This window comes from Bufo bufo, chromosome 1, assembly GCF_905171765.1.
Source record: "Bufo bufo chromosome 1, aBufBuf1.1, whole genome shotgun sequence".
NCBI classification, from domain to species: Eukaryota; Metazoa; Chordata; class Amphibia; order Anura; family Bufonidae; genus Bufo; species Bufo bufo.
The window spans coordinates 780,542,222-780,554,655 of NC_053389.1; the positions used below are offsets into that span (position 1 = coordinate 780,542,222).

Here is a 12,434-nt window from a genome sequence, read left to right on the forward strand (position 1 = left end):
TCAGTTGGTTCTTTTTGCATATTTCATCTCAGGACTCTCAAGGATCTCAAAATCTTCACCCAGACCCACAGCAAATTAGGAAATTCTCATTTCTGTCCTTTTCTTGACAAATCATGCAGTGGGTTGAATTGTATTTTTTTGGGATTTTTTGATTTTGTTTGTGAATTCCCCAAGTTGTGTGGGAGGGACACATCTCTAGCTTGCATGCATTTCCCAGCCCCGGAGTATTGCACAGGTAATAATACAGTGTCTGGAGCCCCCACCCCACGAGAGAACCCCTTCTGCTATAAGCCCGTTAGAAGCTGTCACCTTACATGCAGTTTATCGTATGGCTTTTCAGTCCTGCTGCTTGCTGGAAATGCTATGACTATGTCTTTACTTATCTTCTCTAACTTCCTTTACTGCATGTGAAGTGACTTTTTCCAACTTCTTTGTGGACACGGACTTCTCCTGGATAGTTTCTTCATGTTCCTCTACCTTCTGGGTGACTGTCACAGACTTTGTAATGTACTTGGTTCCATCTTCACCTTCGCTGGTTGTGGTCTCAATCTTTTTGGTTATGATAACAGTTTGCTGGTTCTTGCTGTCTTTGTCCTCTGATGGGCTGTCATCGAGACCATTGGTGACTACACCTTTCTCTTCACTCTCTTCCTTTTCTTCTTGTACATCTCCATTTACTGCAGTATCTTCCTTCCCGTCATCCCTGGGGCTGCTTTCTTCTTCTTGTTCTTTTTCTTCCTCTTTCTCAGTTCCCACAGAAGCTGCCTTAGATGCCGGGATAATCTCTTCTACAATTTTCTCTTCAGGGGACTCTGCCTTTTCCTCTCCTGTTTCAGCTTCTTTATCCTCACCAGATTCTTCCTCTGCTTTGGCCTCTTCTTCCTCTCCCTCTTCCTTTTCTTTCTCATCTGTTCCTGCTTTCTCTTCTTGTTGCTCCGAGCTTTCAACTGCTTCCCCATCTACTTCTTCTTCTCCAGCCTTCTCTGCTGATTCTTCCTCTCCCTTTTCTCCCTCTTCCTCATCACCACCCTCTTTCTCCTCCTCTGCTTCCTCTTGAGCTTCCTCTACTTCTGCCTCCTGCACTGCTGCTTTTACCCTTACAATCTTAGTCTCCACAAAAGGCTCCTCTACTACTTCATCTTCTTGTGTCTCCTCAGCAGCCTCTTCCTCTGCCGCTTCTGCCTCCTGATCATCTTCTGCCTCCTTCTCACCCTCTGCCTCCTTCTCATCTTCTGCCTCCTCTGTTTCCTCCTCTCCTTCTTTTCCAGCATCTACTTCTTCTGCCTCTCCCTCCCCACCTTCTACCTCTGTTTCTGCTTCTTCTGCTCCTTCTTCTTCTTTCTCCCCCTCATCTTCTCCCTTTTCACCTTCATCTTCTTCTGTCTTTCCTTCCTCTTCTTCTCCTTCTCCCTCCCCTTCCTCTTCTCCTTCCTCTGCTTTCACTTCTTCCTCCTCTGCTGCTTCCTCTTCTACTTTCTCTTCATCTTCCTCTCTTTCGCCTTCTTCTACCTCGTCCTCTGCTTTGCGTCCTTCCTCCTCTTCTTCCTCACCCTTTTCTCCCTCCTCCTCTGCTTCTTCATCCCCCTTTCCCCCCTCTTCTTCCTCTGCCTCCTCTTCCTTTTCCTCTCCCTCCTCTTCCTCCCCAGGAGCTGCTGCCTGTACAGTAGATTCTACAGCTGCCACAATCTCCTCTTCAACCTCCTCTTCTTTTTCCTCCTCACCTTCACCTTCATCTTCCTGTTGCTCTTCTTCCCCCAGCAGCCCTGATGCAAACTCTTCTGCCATAGCAGCCAATGCTGCTTCCAGATCTGACCTTTCATCTTCAACTTTGGTTTCTTCAATGATCTCCTCAACAAACTTGTGTTGGACTCTGACTCTAGGAGGCTCTGCTCGTGACTGCTGTACCCTGGTGGAGGTTATAGTAATAGGTGCTTGTCTGAGTGGAGCTGAAGGTCCTGAAGGTAGGCTAGAGAATGAGATGAAGCGGGTTTCTTCTCCCTCCAGGAGTTTTCTATGGAGAAAAGAGAAGAATTGTTAAAACTACTACTAGCACCTGGAAGAAAGACCACAGACTGATACTGTAGCAGATTTGTTTTCTCAACATGTCACTATACCTTTTATTAATTGCCATATTGTCTAAAAAAAGAATAATGAAGGTTGTGCTGAAAAGGTCAGTAGACCTCCCCTTACTGTGCCTGCACCAGAATATGTCTGAGGTGGTGCTTTAGGGGTGTAATTTGCCCTGATAGGATCCCTTTACCCCTTTGACATATCATTTTAAAGGAATATTCCAGACAAACTGGATAGTTCTATGGAACTGTTCTTGTGTCATGCCCTCTTGAAGTGTACACTAGCAAGAACAGTGTTCTGAAATGTTAATTTAACTGCTGAAACCTTTGAATGGAGTCTATCAGCAGTTTTAACCATGCACTAGGTAGAGAGCATAACTTTTATTATCAGGAGTACTGTGAATATGAACTTTTTGTTCAGCCCCTCCCCTCTGCTCTGAGTGACAGCTGTAGTGGTCTCCTGGTTGGATGATACAGCTTTCATTCACAGCAGTGGGGAGGAGTTGTGAAGCAGCTCAATGCAGAAATCACTTGGCTCCGCCCCCTGGTCACTTGCAGCCAGATAACAAAATGTTCATATTCACACTACTCCTGATAATAAAAGCTCCACAAAAGTTATTTTTACCCTGCTCTCTCCAGCCCCTACCTAGTGCTGGCAGCAGTTTAGCAGGGTCAAAACTGCTGACAGACTCCCTTTAGAGAGAATAAATATAAAACACTATACTAGAAAGTAATTCACTTCTTTACTATTACAGGGAATCTTCTATATGATCAGTTACTATTACCAGGCCCTGAACCTTTTTGGGTCATGCGCACAAACTCTATAAAATGACCTATTCAGCTATTTAACAACTAGACCTACCACGAGATTGGTGAACATGCGTCAATTACTGTATGGCAACCATTTATTGCAACTGAGTATACGGATGTAGCAGACTGAATTTGTCATTTACCTGGTCCTTTTGTAATAACTTGCTGAAAACACACATAAAGGAGCAGTGTCAATGACAAACTCAACTCATCTTCAGTTTGGTAACCCAGTGCATGGCTTTACTAAACTGCACCATTCATAGTGCTATAAAGCAGTTGTGAATAATGATAAGCACATGGGCTCAAGCCTTTCCTTTTTTCCTTTTATATGATCCCCCATGCTAAATCTTCCTGTCACCCGCAGCCCCCCCCCCCCCCCCCCTCCCTCCGGGTAGGGTATGGGCATGTATTTGTAACTTTTGACTTCCATACTTTTACTAGTTAATGACTTGGCAACCGCTTGAAGAAAAGCTAGGATTATGTTCAGGTGGGGACCCCTCATCTTGCTTGCATACTGCATGGAGACCCCTTATCTTGCTTGCCTACTGGATGAAGACCCCTCATCTTGCTTGCCTACTGCATGGAGACCCCTCATCTTGCTTGCATACTGCATGGAGACCCCTCATCTTGCTTGCCTACTGGATGAAGACCCCTCATCTTGCTTGCCTACTGCACGGGACCCCTCATCTTGCTTGCCTACTGCACGGGGACCCCTCATCTTGCTTGCCTACTGCATGGAGACCCCTCATCTTGCTTGCCTACTGCATGGAGACCCCTCATCTTGCTTGCCTACTGCGTGGAGACCCCTCATCTTGCTTGCCTACTCCATGGAGACCCCTCATCTTGCTTGCCTACTGGATGGAGACCCCTCATCTTGCTTGCCTACTGGATGAAGACCCCTCATCTTGCTTGCCTACTGGATGAAGACCCCTCATCTTGCTTGCCTACTGGATGAAGACCCCTCATCTTGCTTGCCTACTGCACGGGACCCCTCATCTTGCTTGCCTACTGGATGAAGACCCCTCATCTTGCTTGCCTACTGGATGGAGACCCCCTCATCTTGCTTGCCTACTGGATGAAGACCCCTCATCTTGCTTGCCTACTGGATGGAGACCCCCTCATCTTGCTTGCCTACTGGATGGAGACCCCTCATCTTGCTTGCCTACTGGATGGAGACCCCCTCCTCTTGCTTGCCTACTGGATGGAGACCCCCTCCTCTTGCTTGCCTACTAGATGAAGACCCCTCATCTTGCTTGCCTACTGGATGGAGACCCCCTCATCTTGCTTGCCTACTGGATGGAGACCCCTCATCTTGCTTGCCTACTGCACGGGCTGACATTTGGTTAGTACTAGTATTTTGTCTGATTGGTTGCCATTGCTTCCCTCGCTGTGGGATGAGAAAGTTTTCCTTCTGCTAGCTGCGCTCTCTGCAGTGCTATTAATATTCTGCTGGCTCTGCCCTTGTACCTGTATGCAGCAATTTCTATATCCAGAGCCATCTTGACATTGAGCAGATCCTGGTATTCTCTCAGATGACGGGACATCTCCCATTTTGTTCCTCTCAGCTCATTGTCCAGCTGTTGGATGGTTTCCTACAGGAGGAAGGGTTAAAACGTCAGGAGAGAGTTATTTAGTGCTGAGCTGTCATACGACCTCCAGTGACTTCTATCTCCTCCCGCAGCAGCTGTAGACATGGGCACTGTCATACTGCAGCACGCACAGCCACTCCTCCTGTATTAGACGCCTAATTGCACAAACTCACTGCAGCAAAATCTAAGCAGGTCCCCCCGAGAACCATAGCACTGAGCCCCCCACCCCCCTGCAAACAGACGGCATGCATTGTCATTGCGCCACACCCAGCCACACTGCGTCACTCCCCCACAGAAGGAATCACACTGCGTCATTAAAGCAATCTGCACCACACCCCCTACACGTGTTAATGCAGAACTTGCAAACCCTGCACCCTCTTGTCATAGACATGTGTCACCTATAACACACCCACAGGAGATCCCACCCTAGGACCCTGGGGAAATCACTACAGCTGAAAGGCAAAAGGTAAGTGATTGTCAGCTATCCAGAAACGACTATGTTATAGCAGATCCAAAACCCACTTGTGATCTGTAACACCAGACAATTATTTCTAGCACCATGGACATCTCCTTCCCATAGTCCCAACTGCAAAAATCAGCTTTAGTTGCTTTTAGCACCATGGACAACTCCTTAGAACCAGCTTCACATGCTTCTAGCACCCTGGACAAATCCTTCCCATAGTCCCAACTGCAAGAATCAGCTTCAGTTGATTCTAGCACCATGGACAACTCCTTCCCAATCCCTTACCTATAGAGTATGAATCTAAAACCCAGATCTGATAAGTTTAAAGGGAACCTGTCACCAGGATTTTGTGCATAGAGCTGAGGACATGGGTTGCTTCATGGCCGCTAGCGCATCCGCAATACCCAGTCCCCATAGCTCTGTGTGCTTTTATTGTGTAAAAAAACCTGATTTGATACATATGCAAATTAACCTGAGATGAGTCCTCTGCATGAGATGAGTCAGGGACAGGACTTATCTCATGTTAATTTGCCTATGTATCAAATCGTTTTTTTTGTCCACACTATAAAAGCACACAGAGCTATGGGGACTGGGTATTGCGGATGTGCTAGCGGCAATCTAGCAACCCATGTCCTCAGCTCTATGCAAAAAATCCTGGTGACAGGTTCCCTTTAAACTCCTGACAATTAGTTCTAACACATGGACATCTCATTCCCATAGCCCCAACTGGAAAAAAAAAACCATCTTCAATTGATTCTAGCACCATGGACAACTCCTTCCTAATCTACAGATGGAGCACAGATCTAAAAACTCACTTGTGATAACTTCTAACTCCCAACAATTGTTTCTAGTCTCCCATCTTCAGTTCATCCCAGAACAACTCCTTCCCATGGTCTCATAGTCCCAATCTCCAATTTATTGAGTTCGCTTACCTGGTAACTGGTCAAGTCATGGTTGTGTCTCTCCTCGATGTCATTCAACTGTCTCTCCAGTGACTCTTTGGTTCCTTTGACAGATTCCAGCTCTACGGTTTTGGTGTGTAGTTGCCTTCTGTATTCTGCTAGCTCCTCTTTGGCAGACCTGATGGCTTCTTTGTTATGTTCTGCAGCTTCTGTTAGCTTTGCATACCTATTTTTAAAGACTTCCTCCGTCTGCACCATGTTATTGTTGGAATGCCCTTCTAGCTGAGAGCGGATTTCCCTCAAGGCAGAGGCCAAATCTGTCTTCTGGAGGTCCTTTCTTTCTACTGTGATATGGGAGGCCTGGATCTGAGCTAATAGCTCATTGACTTCTTCTTCATGGTTGTTCTTGAGGAAGGCAATCTCTTCTTGCAAGGACTGCACCTTTTTGTCCAACTCCCCCTTTACCAAGGACGTGTCCTCAATGTCCTTCTTCATGGCCCTGATGTTGGAATCTGTTTCATCCCTAACTCGGACCTCATCTTCATACCTGTCCTTCAGCCTCTGGAGGTCTTCCTCTAGGTGTTCAGAGTCTAAAAGGATCTGAGCCTTGTTGTGGTTGACGTGTTCCAAGTTAGACCTCAACTCTCTCAGCTCTTGTTCATAGATGTCACCCAACTGGTTGTATCCGCTCTGCTTTTGCCTTAGAGCCTGAATTTCTGCCTCAATTTCCTTATTCTGCTGCTCCAGGTAATGGACTTTCTCGATGTAACCAGCAAAACGATCGTTGAGTCCTTGCAATTGCTCCTTCTCGCTGGATCGGACTTGCTTGAAGTCCCCGTTGTAGACAGAGGACTGACCGAAATCCAAACTGTCACCGGAGCTGAACCCTCTGGGCGCTGCCAGGTTGCTTCTCTTATAGGAGGAGGAAATAGTGCTTGGGGTGCTTCTGGACCAGCTCTGAGACCTGAAACCACTGGATGGAGAACTGCTTGTCCTTGCATAGCTGGTCCTGATCTCAGCCATCCTCCTATAAGAGGGGCTACCTAGTGTTTCCAGAGAGTAGCTCATGCTGGAAGACTTTCTGGTGTGTGTGGCTCACAGCGCAGAATTTGCTCTCGGCTTCCCTTTATATATCCAGGGAAGAGAAGCTAACACGGCAGGAACTGGCTCTCTGCTCCCTGATTGATCTGCCGCTGTAGGATGGGAGTGGTTGTTCTTGCTCTACACGTGGCGTGAGCTTTCCTTGGTTTAGTGTGCTGCCTACCCCTCCCCCCTTGCAGTGTGCAGCAGATAGCTGTTCTGGTAGGTGCTCAGAGGGAGAAATCTTCTCTCCAAGCTAATCTTTTAATACAATACTTGCTTTCATACCTTCCTATACACTTTGCATATGACCTAGCATGCACTTCACATGTTTTTTGCAAATCGTGCCTTGCTGCAGTGTAAGATTTAGACTGAATGTGACTATGTGCATGCTGCCCTTGTCATACTCAATGATACTTCAACCCCGTGGACAAGGGCTGTTCTCTTTCTCTGCAGAGCATTGACTATGGATTGTAAGAAGTTCCTTCTGATCTGGAAACTGCATGATCCCAGAACGGTGGATGTTCTTCCCAGAGAGGTCCTATGTCTTAATCTATGTTCTTCAGCACCCACCACCCATGTTTAGTCACCCAGTACACTGCTGCCATGAAATCACACATGTCCTGATACCACCTTCCTCATGCATCGCTGCATTCATGCCCAACCTACATATGTTCCGAGCAGTTTAGATAAGGAATGGACCCATTTCCTTCTATAAAAAAACAAGAAGGACTCTTTACTTGCCACAGTGCATGACATGGCTCAAGTACATTAGTGTATTTTACACAGAGCTTGCCTAAAAGACATTATACGATATTATATAGAATATTGTATAGGTGCTATCTGCATTTACTGTGCAATGAACTATTGCTCTATGTTAGCAGCCATATTACCATGTTCTTCAAGTGTCCAGCCCTTCTCTCCCATAACTCTAATGGTGGGAATTTGCAATGATGTATAATCATGCGTCTAATTAATATTAGATATATGGTTTACTTACTTTACATTCTTTCGACTTGACATTAAAAGGGGATGTCCAGTCTACAAATTCTACTTTAAAATTAATCTACCAGGGGGGTCCAGGAGCTACATCTATTACTCAGAGCGAATGGCCACCTGTTGCATCTCCATTAAACGGACAGTAAAATGTCAATCATAGCTTTGTAATGCTTCATTTCTCCTGTAGGGGAGCTGCAAAGAAATTGAACGCTTGCTTCTGGGTTCCCCCACAGATTGTAGCTAAACAGTGGGGGTCCTAGGTCCCCTGTTAGCTGTTTATCATTGAAGGGATTGACTGAGATTTTGATGACCTATGCTTGGGATAGCTCATCAGTATCAGATTGATGGGGATCTGACTCCCAGCACCACCACCCATCAGCTGTTCGAGTTGGCCATGGTGCTGCAGGAGCACTGCAATACCAAGCACGGCCACTGACCAATGGACGGTGCTGTGCTTGGTAAGCTGCCATGTAAGATCCTCAAACAGCTAATCAGTAGGAGTGCTGAGAGTCAGACCCTCCCCGATGTCATATTGTTGACTTATCCCGAGGATAGGTTATCAATATTAAGCTTCAAGGGTACACATATCGCCACTTACCATCTTCTGCTGTGATTTTTATAATGCTTCCTGTTCTTTGACTGGTCAAAGTACTTCTAACTGTTTGGTCAAGGAAGCGTTAGAGCTCACAGTCTCTCCAAGACAACTGCATCAGATCCTTACCTTGCTCGCTCGGCGGCTGTGGTTTGCTGTAGGAGATATTCTGTAGTCCATGATGAATTTTCAGGAGGACTCAACCATGCTAGGCATTATATAGATGAGCTCTGGTTCTGGATTGAGATGTCATGTAAAGTAGGGAATCAGTCAATGGTGTTCATCACAGACCACTCAGCGGGTGACTCACCTCGTACTATGGCATCCAACTGTCCATTATGGAGTAATGGGATGAAATAACCATCTGTCTTATAGAACATTATTAGGAATTGCTCCGCATTTTTTGTTGAAGACATATCACCTAGAAAAGATGTGCCACCATTCTAATGCTGGGGTTTGATAGCCAAGACCAAAGGGCCTGGTGTTTGCACCTCCCGGGACCCTTGGGGCAATTCACCACTCCCTTACCTGCTCATAATGCAGTTCCTCAGTAGAGGAGCATCATCCTATAACAAAGCAATGGGACCAGCCAAGGCTAAGCCCTCTGTCCAAGAACCCAATGGCATCTACGTGGCATGGCTCTACAGGACGTACATTATGCCATTTATTATATTCCATTGCAGTAAGACTCTGTGCCCAATGGAAGCCTCCGACTTATGCCACTGTATATACCGTAACCATAGGTCTCCATTGTTTATGATGCTTAGTTGAAAAAAGAAAAAGGTATGCCTATACATACCACCATGATGGATGCCAAAATGACGCACAGCACTGGCTGTGGTTGGGTAAACGGCTGAGGTCCAGCACAACCTGTATAACATGGCCGTACTTGCCAACATATACAAGTTGTGCTGCAGGAGAATATTGAGTAGGGCATGCCAAGCACGCTGCTGAAAATTTTCCTGCAGTGGACATGTTTCCTTTGTACAGAGCCCCAGCCTTTGAGTTCAACCCATGTGTACAGTGCTCTACCCATTTTATATGTCACCCCTGCCCAATGCACTTTGGGTTCTCAGTCCGCATCTAATGGTGGAGTCCACGAGGTCTCTCCTTTTTTCAGGAGCCTCCTGGACGTTCCTGGAGAATTAGCAAGTGTGAACATAGCATATTAGCCATGTGTAACATGACATCATGGCGGTGCCCACTTACTTCACTGGCAGTTATAGCTCAAGCACAGGGTTTGCTCCGACTCTTCTCTAGCTTTGGTCTATGGGAGATACTAAAACACAGATATGGTCTTTAAAAAGGGGTTGTCCAGGACTTTTATACCTGGGACCCCTGCTGACCAGCTATTTGTGAAGGCACCAGCACTCACAGTAGCACCGCGGCCTTCTTGCGACTTAGCCTAGCCCATGTGACATCACTTGACCTACGATATCTTTGTTTTTTGTAATCGGTATTGGGCAACTATCCTGGTGGCCCGCTGTGGCCTTGATCATCCACGATCAAACTGGTGACACTCCAGTCACCTGCATATAACTTTTTAAATATGGTCTGATTGCTGGAGATATCCACCCTTGGCTATGCTTGCTCTACTGTGTCTGATGCCAAGTCCTGACTACACTGCAGACGCTGATAATGCAGCCACCACTGCAGTCCTACTGGCAGCACGGCCAGAGGCTGCGGGCAGCAAGGAGCGGGCGCTTAAAAACAATGTCTTGGAAAGGTTGAAAGGGTTCACCTATACGATGCAGGAGGAGATAAGGTCAGCTCTGCTGACTTCCCGAAATCAGACCGTAGTAAAAAAAAATGACATTTCCTTCCTTTATGTATTTAATCTTTAATTAGACTGGAGGCAGCTACTCAGCAGAACGACACAAGACACTCAGCAGTTCAGGAGAGCGCTAAGACTATTATTAGAGGGCACGGCTATCATTTACACCACACTATGCATATATAGAACTGCGTTGTATAAATTAATTTGCTCATCTCTAGTTGTGTACCAGGCAGAGGTGGAGGTTTAGGGACTGAGAAACAGCTGAAATGTTCCCTTCAATTCTGATTTTTAACTCCTAGCTCCATGCTGTTCCTCATGGGTGGTCTAGACATTCACAGGCCTCTGCTTCTCTACAGGCCCAGGAGGTCAGACTCATACTACCCTTTTCACATACAAGGAAGGGTTAGCTACAGCATGCCTTTCCTTTACTGATGTAACCTTGGTCAAGGCAGGGTGGCTTGTTGGAGCCCCTTTCTCATCCAGAACCATAGCCACATGTCCAGACAGCCCTTTTCTGGTTATACAACTGGGTGGCTTTGGAGAAAACAAACAGGAGCGTGGGATATACAGTAATAGGATGAAATAAAGAAATGTATTAGTAGGGGGAGCACCTCAAGTATATGCGAGACCCTAATTTGTACCATCCGCCCGAAGGCGAGAATTAACCTGGTGCGAGAAAGCAATATGATGTGCAATAACCAATACACTGTCTACCATCTGAGTGTAGACAGGGAATTATCCCTGCAAATAATATTCTTGACTCGACAAGTACAGTGCGTCCTTCTTATCAAGTACAATGTGAGACGTCAGAATGTAATGATGCCAAATGCAGCAATTTCAAGATATCTTAGAAGCTGCAGGGGGGATATCTGCATTCAATGTGAGGATGAGCCAGATCTGCAGCTAAGAGCGAAGCAGGGCGCTGGCAACCGTCCCCACCCTGCATTAAGAAGTGTGCAGGACAAGTAAAGGGTGAGGCTTCAGCCCAGGCATGGCGCTGTGACAGATGGGGAGGGTGGCGGCATGTCCATTAATCAGCCTTTTATCCAGGCATCCTGAATCTCTGCATTACCTTAATGCAGAGAAATGCTTCAGACCACATGGAGGGGGTGGTGGGGAGTGGTGGTCCACCAGGGATAGTGCTATGGTTTGCAGAGGAGGGGGAGTATTCGGTTTGCTCAGCACAGGGTTGTGGTTCAACAGGATCAATTTACAAAAGGGAAAGTTAATCAATATTTAACCCTCTGCCTGCTTGCAGTCTATTAATTCAGAAACCCCAGCTGGTAGTGTTTTACTTACTGTCTCAACTCACATCTTTAAGTTGTAGTTAAAGGCATCCTTCAATTAAAGTACAGGAACACAAATTGCTAGAAATAGGTATATATCTCTTTGCCGCATCGGGATCTTAGGTTTAAGTCTAACCCAGGATAACATCTGTCTGTTCTTCCAGTCTTGGTAGGCATTTTCTCTGGGTAATTCAGCAATTTAGTACATGTGGTGGGTCAATGGACCTCCTTAAAGGGCACCATTCAGCAAGATCGACCGTATTAAATCAGATATACTACCTGGTAGGGTTGACCCCGCTGATTAAAATGATACTAGTCTTGTGAAAATCAGTTATGGCAATCCTGAGAAAAAAAGACTTGTGTTCTTTGTGTGAATGAGGGCTTAACTGTTCTGAGGGGAGGAGCCTAGCCTCAGCTCAGCTCCTCAGTTGTCAGCACTGGCCACTCCCCTCTGTGCACTGAACTCCTTATTCATACAATCATACTCGGGATCACCGCAACCAATTTTCACCAGACAGGCATTGTTTTAATCCACGGGATCAACGCTACCGAGCCAGATGTATGGTTTAATAGGGTGGATTTTGTGGACAGGTGCTCCTTAAAGAGTTTGCCCCCAGACTGCATGTATGACTACTGCTCCTTTCAAACTACTTCTGGCTGTCATACCTCCCAACTTTTTGGATAGTCAAAGATGGACACTTATGGTTCACTGTGTGAAAGAAGCATTTTTCCTGCATATTTATACGCTATCAGTTTTCTTTTACAAAAGAAGTGCGAAAAATTATCCGAACATAGAAATTTCTAAAATCCTAATTGTATCCAATAATGAGATAATATACAAGGTGGACTCTAATATACAAATAGGAA

General features: G+C 46.0%; 1 protein-coding gene across 1 annotated transcript; it reads right to left on the reverse strand.

The window, feature by feature from the left end:
- Positions 1 to 375: 375 nt before the first annotated feature.
- Positions 376 to 6,901, reverse strand: NEFM (neurofilament medium chain). Its single transcript, XM_040415828.1, has 3 exons — positions 5,864 to 6,901; positions 4,347 to 4,471; positions 376 to 2,011 (listed from the first exon to the last, which is right to left on the reverse strand). Exons 1-3 carry the CDS (start codon positions 6,899 to 6,901, stop codon positions 376 to 378), a joined length of 2,799 nt encoding a protein of 932 aa, XP_040271762.1.
- Between the last annotated feature and the right edge of the window lie 5,533 nt (positions 6,902 to 12,434).

Excerpts from the sequence above, each read along its gene's own strand:
- NEFM (XM_040415828.1), bottom strand. The coding sequence starts at position 6,901 with ATGAGCTACTCTCTGGAAACACTAGGTAGCCCCTCTTATAGGAGGATG. Across the intron at positions 4,472-5,863 it reads ATGACTTGACCAGTTACCAG|GAAACCATCCAACAGCTGGA; the intron begins GTAAGCGAACTC and ends TTCCTCCTGTAG. Across the intron at positions 2,012-4,346 it reads ATAGAAATTGCTGCATACAG|AAAACTCCTGGAGGGAGAAG; the intron begins GTACAAGGGCAG and ends TTTTCTCCATAG.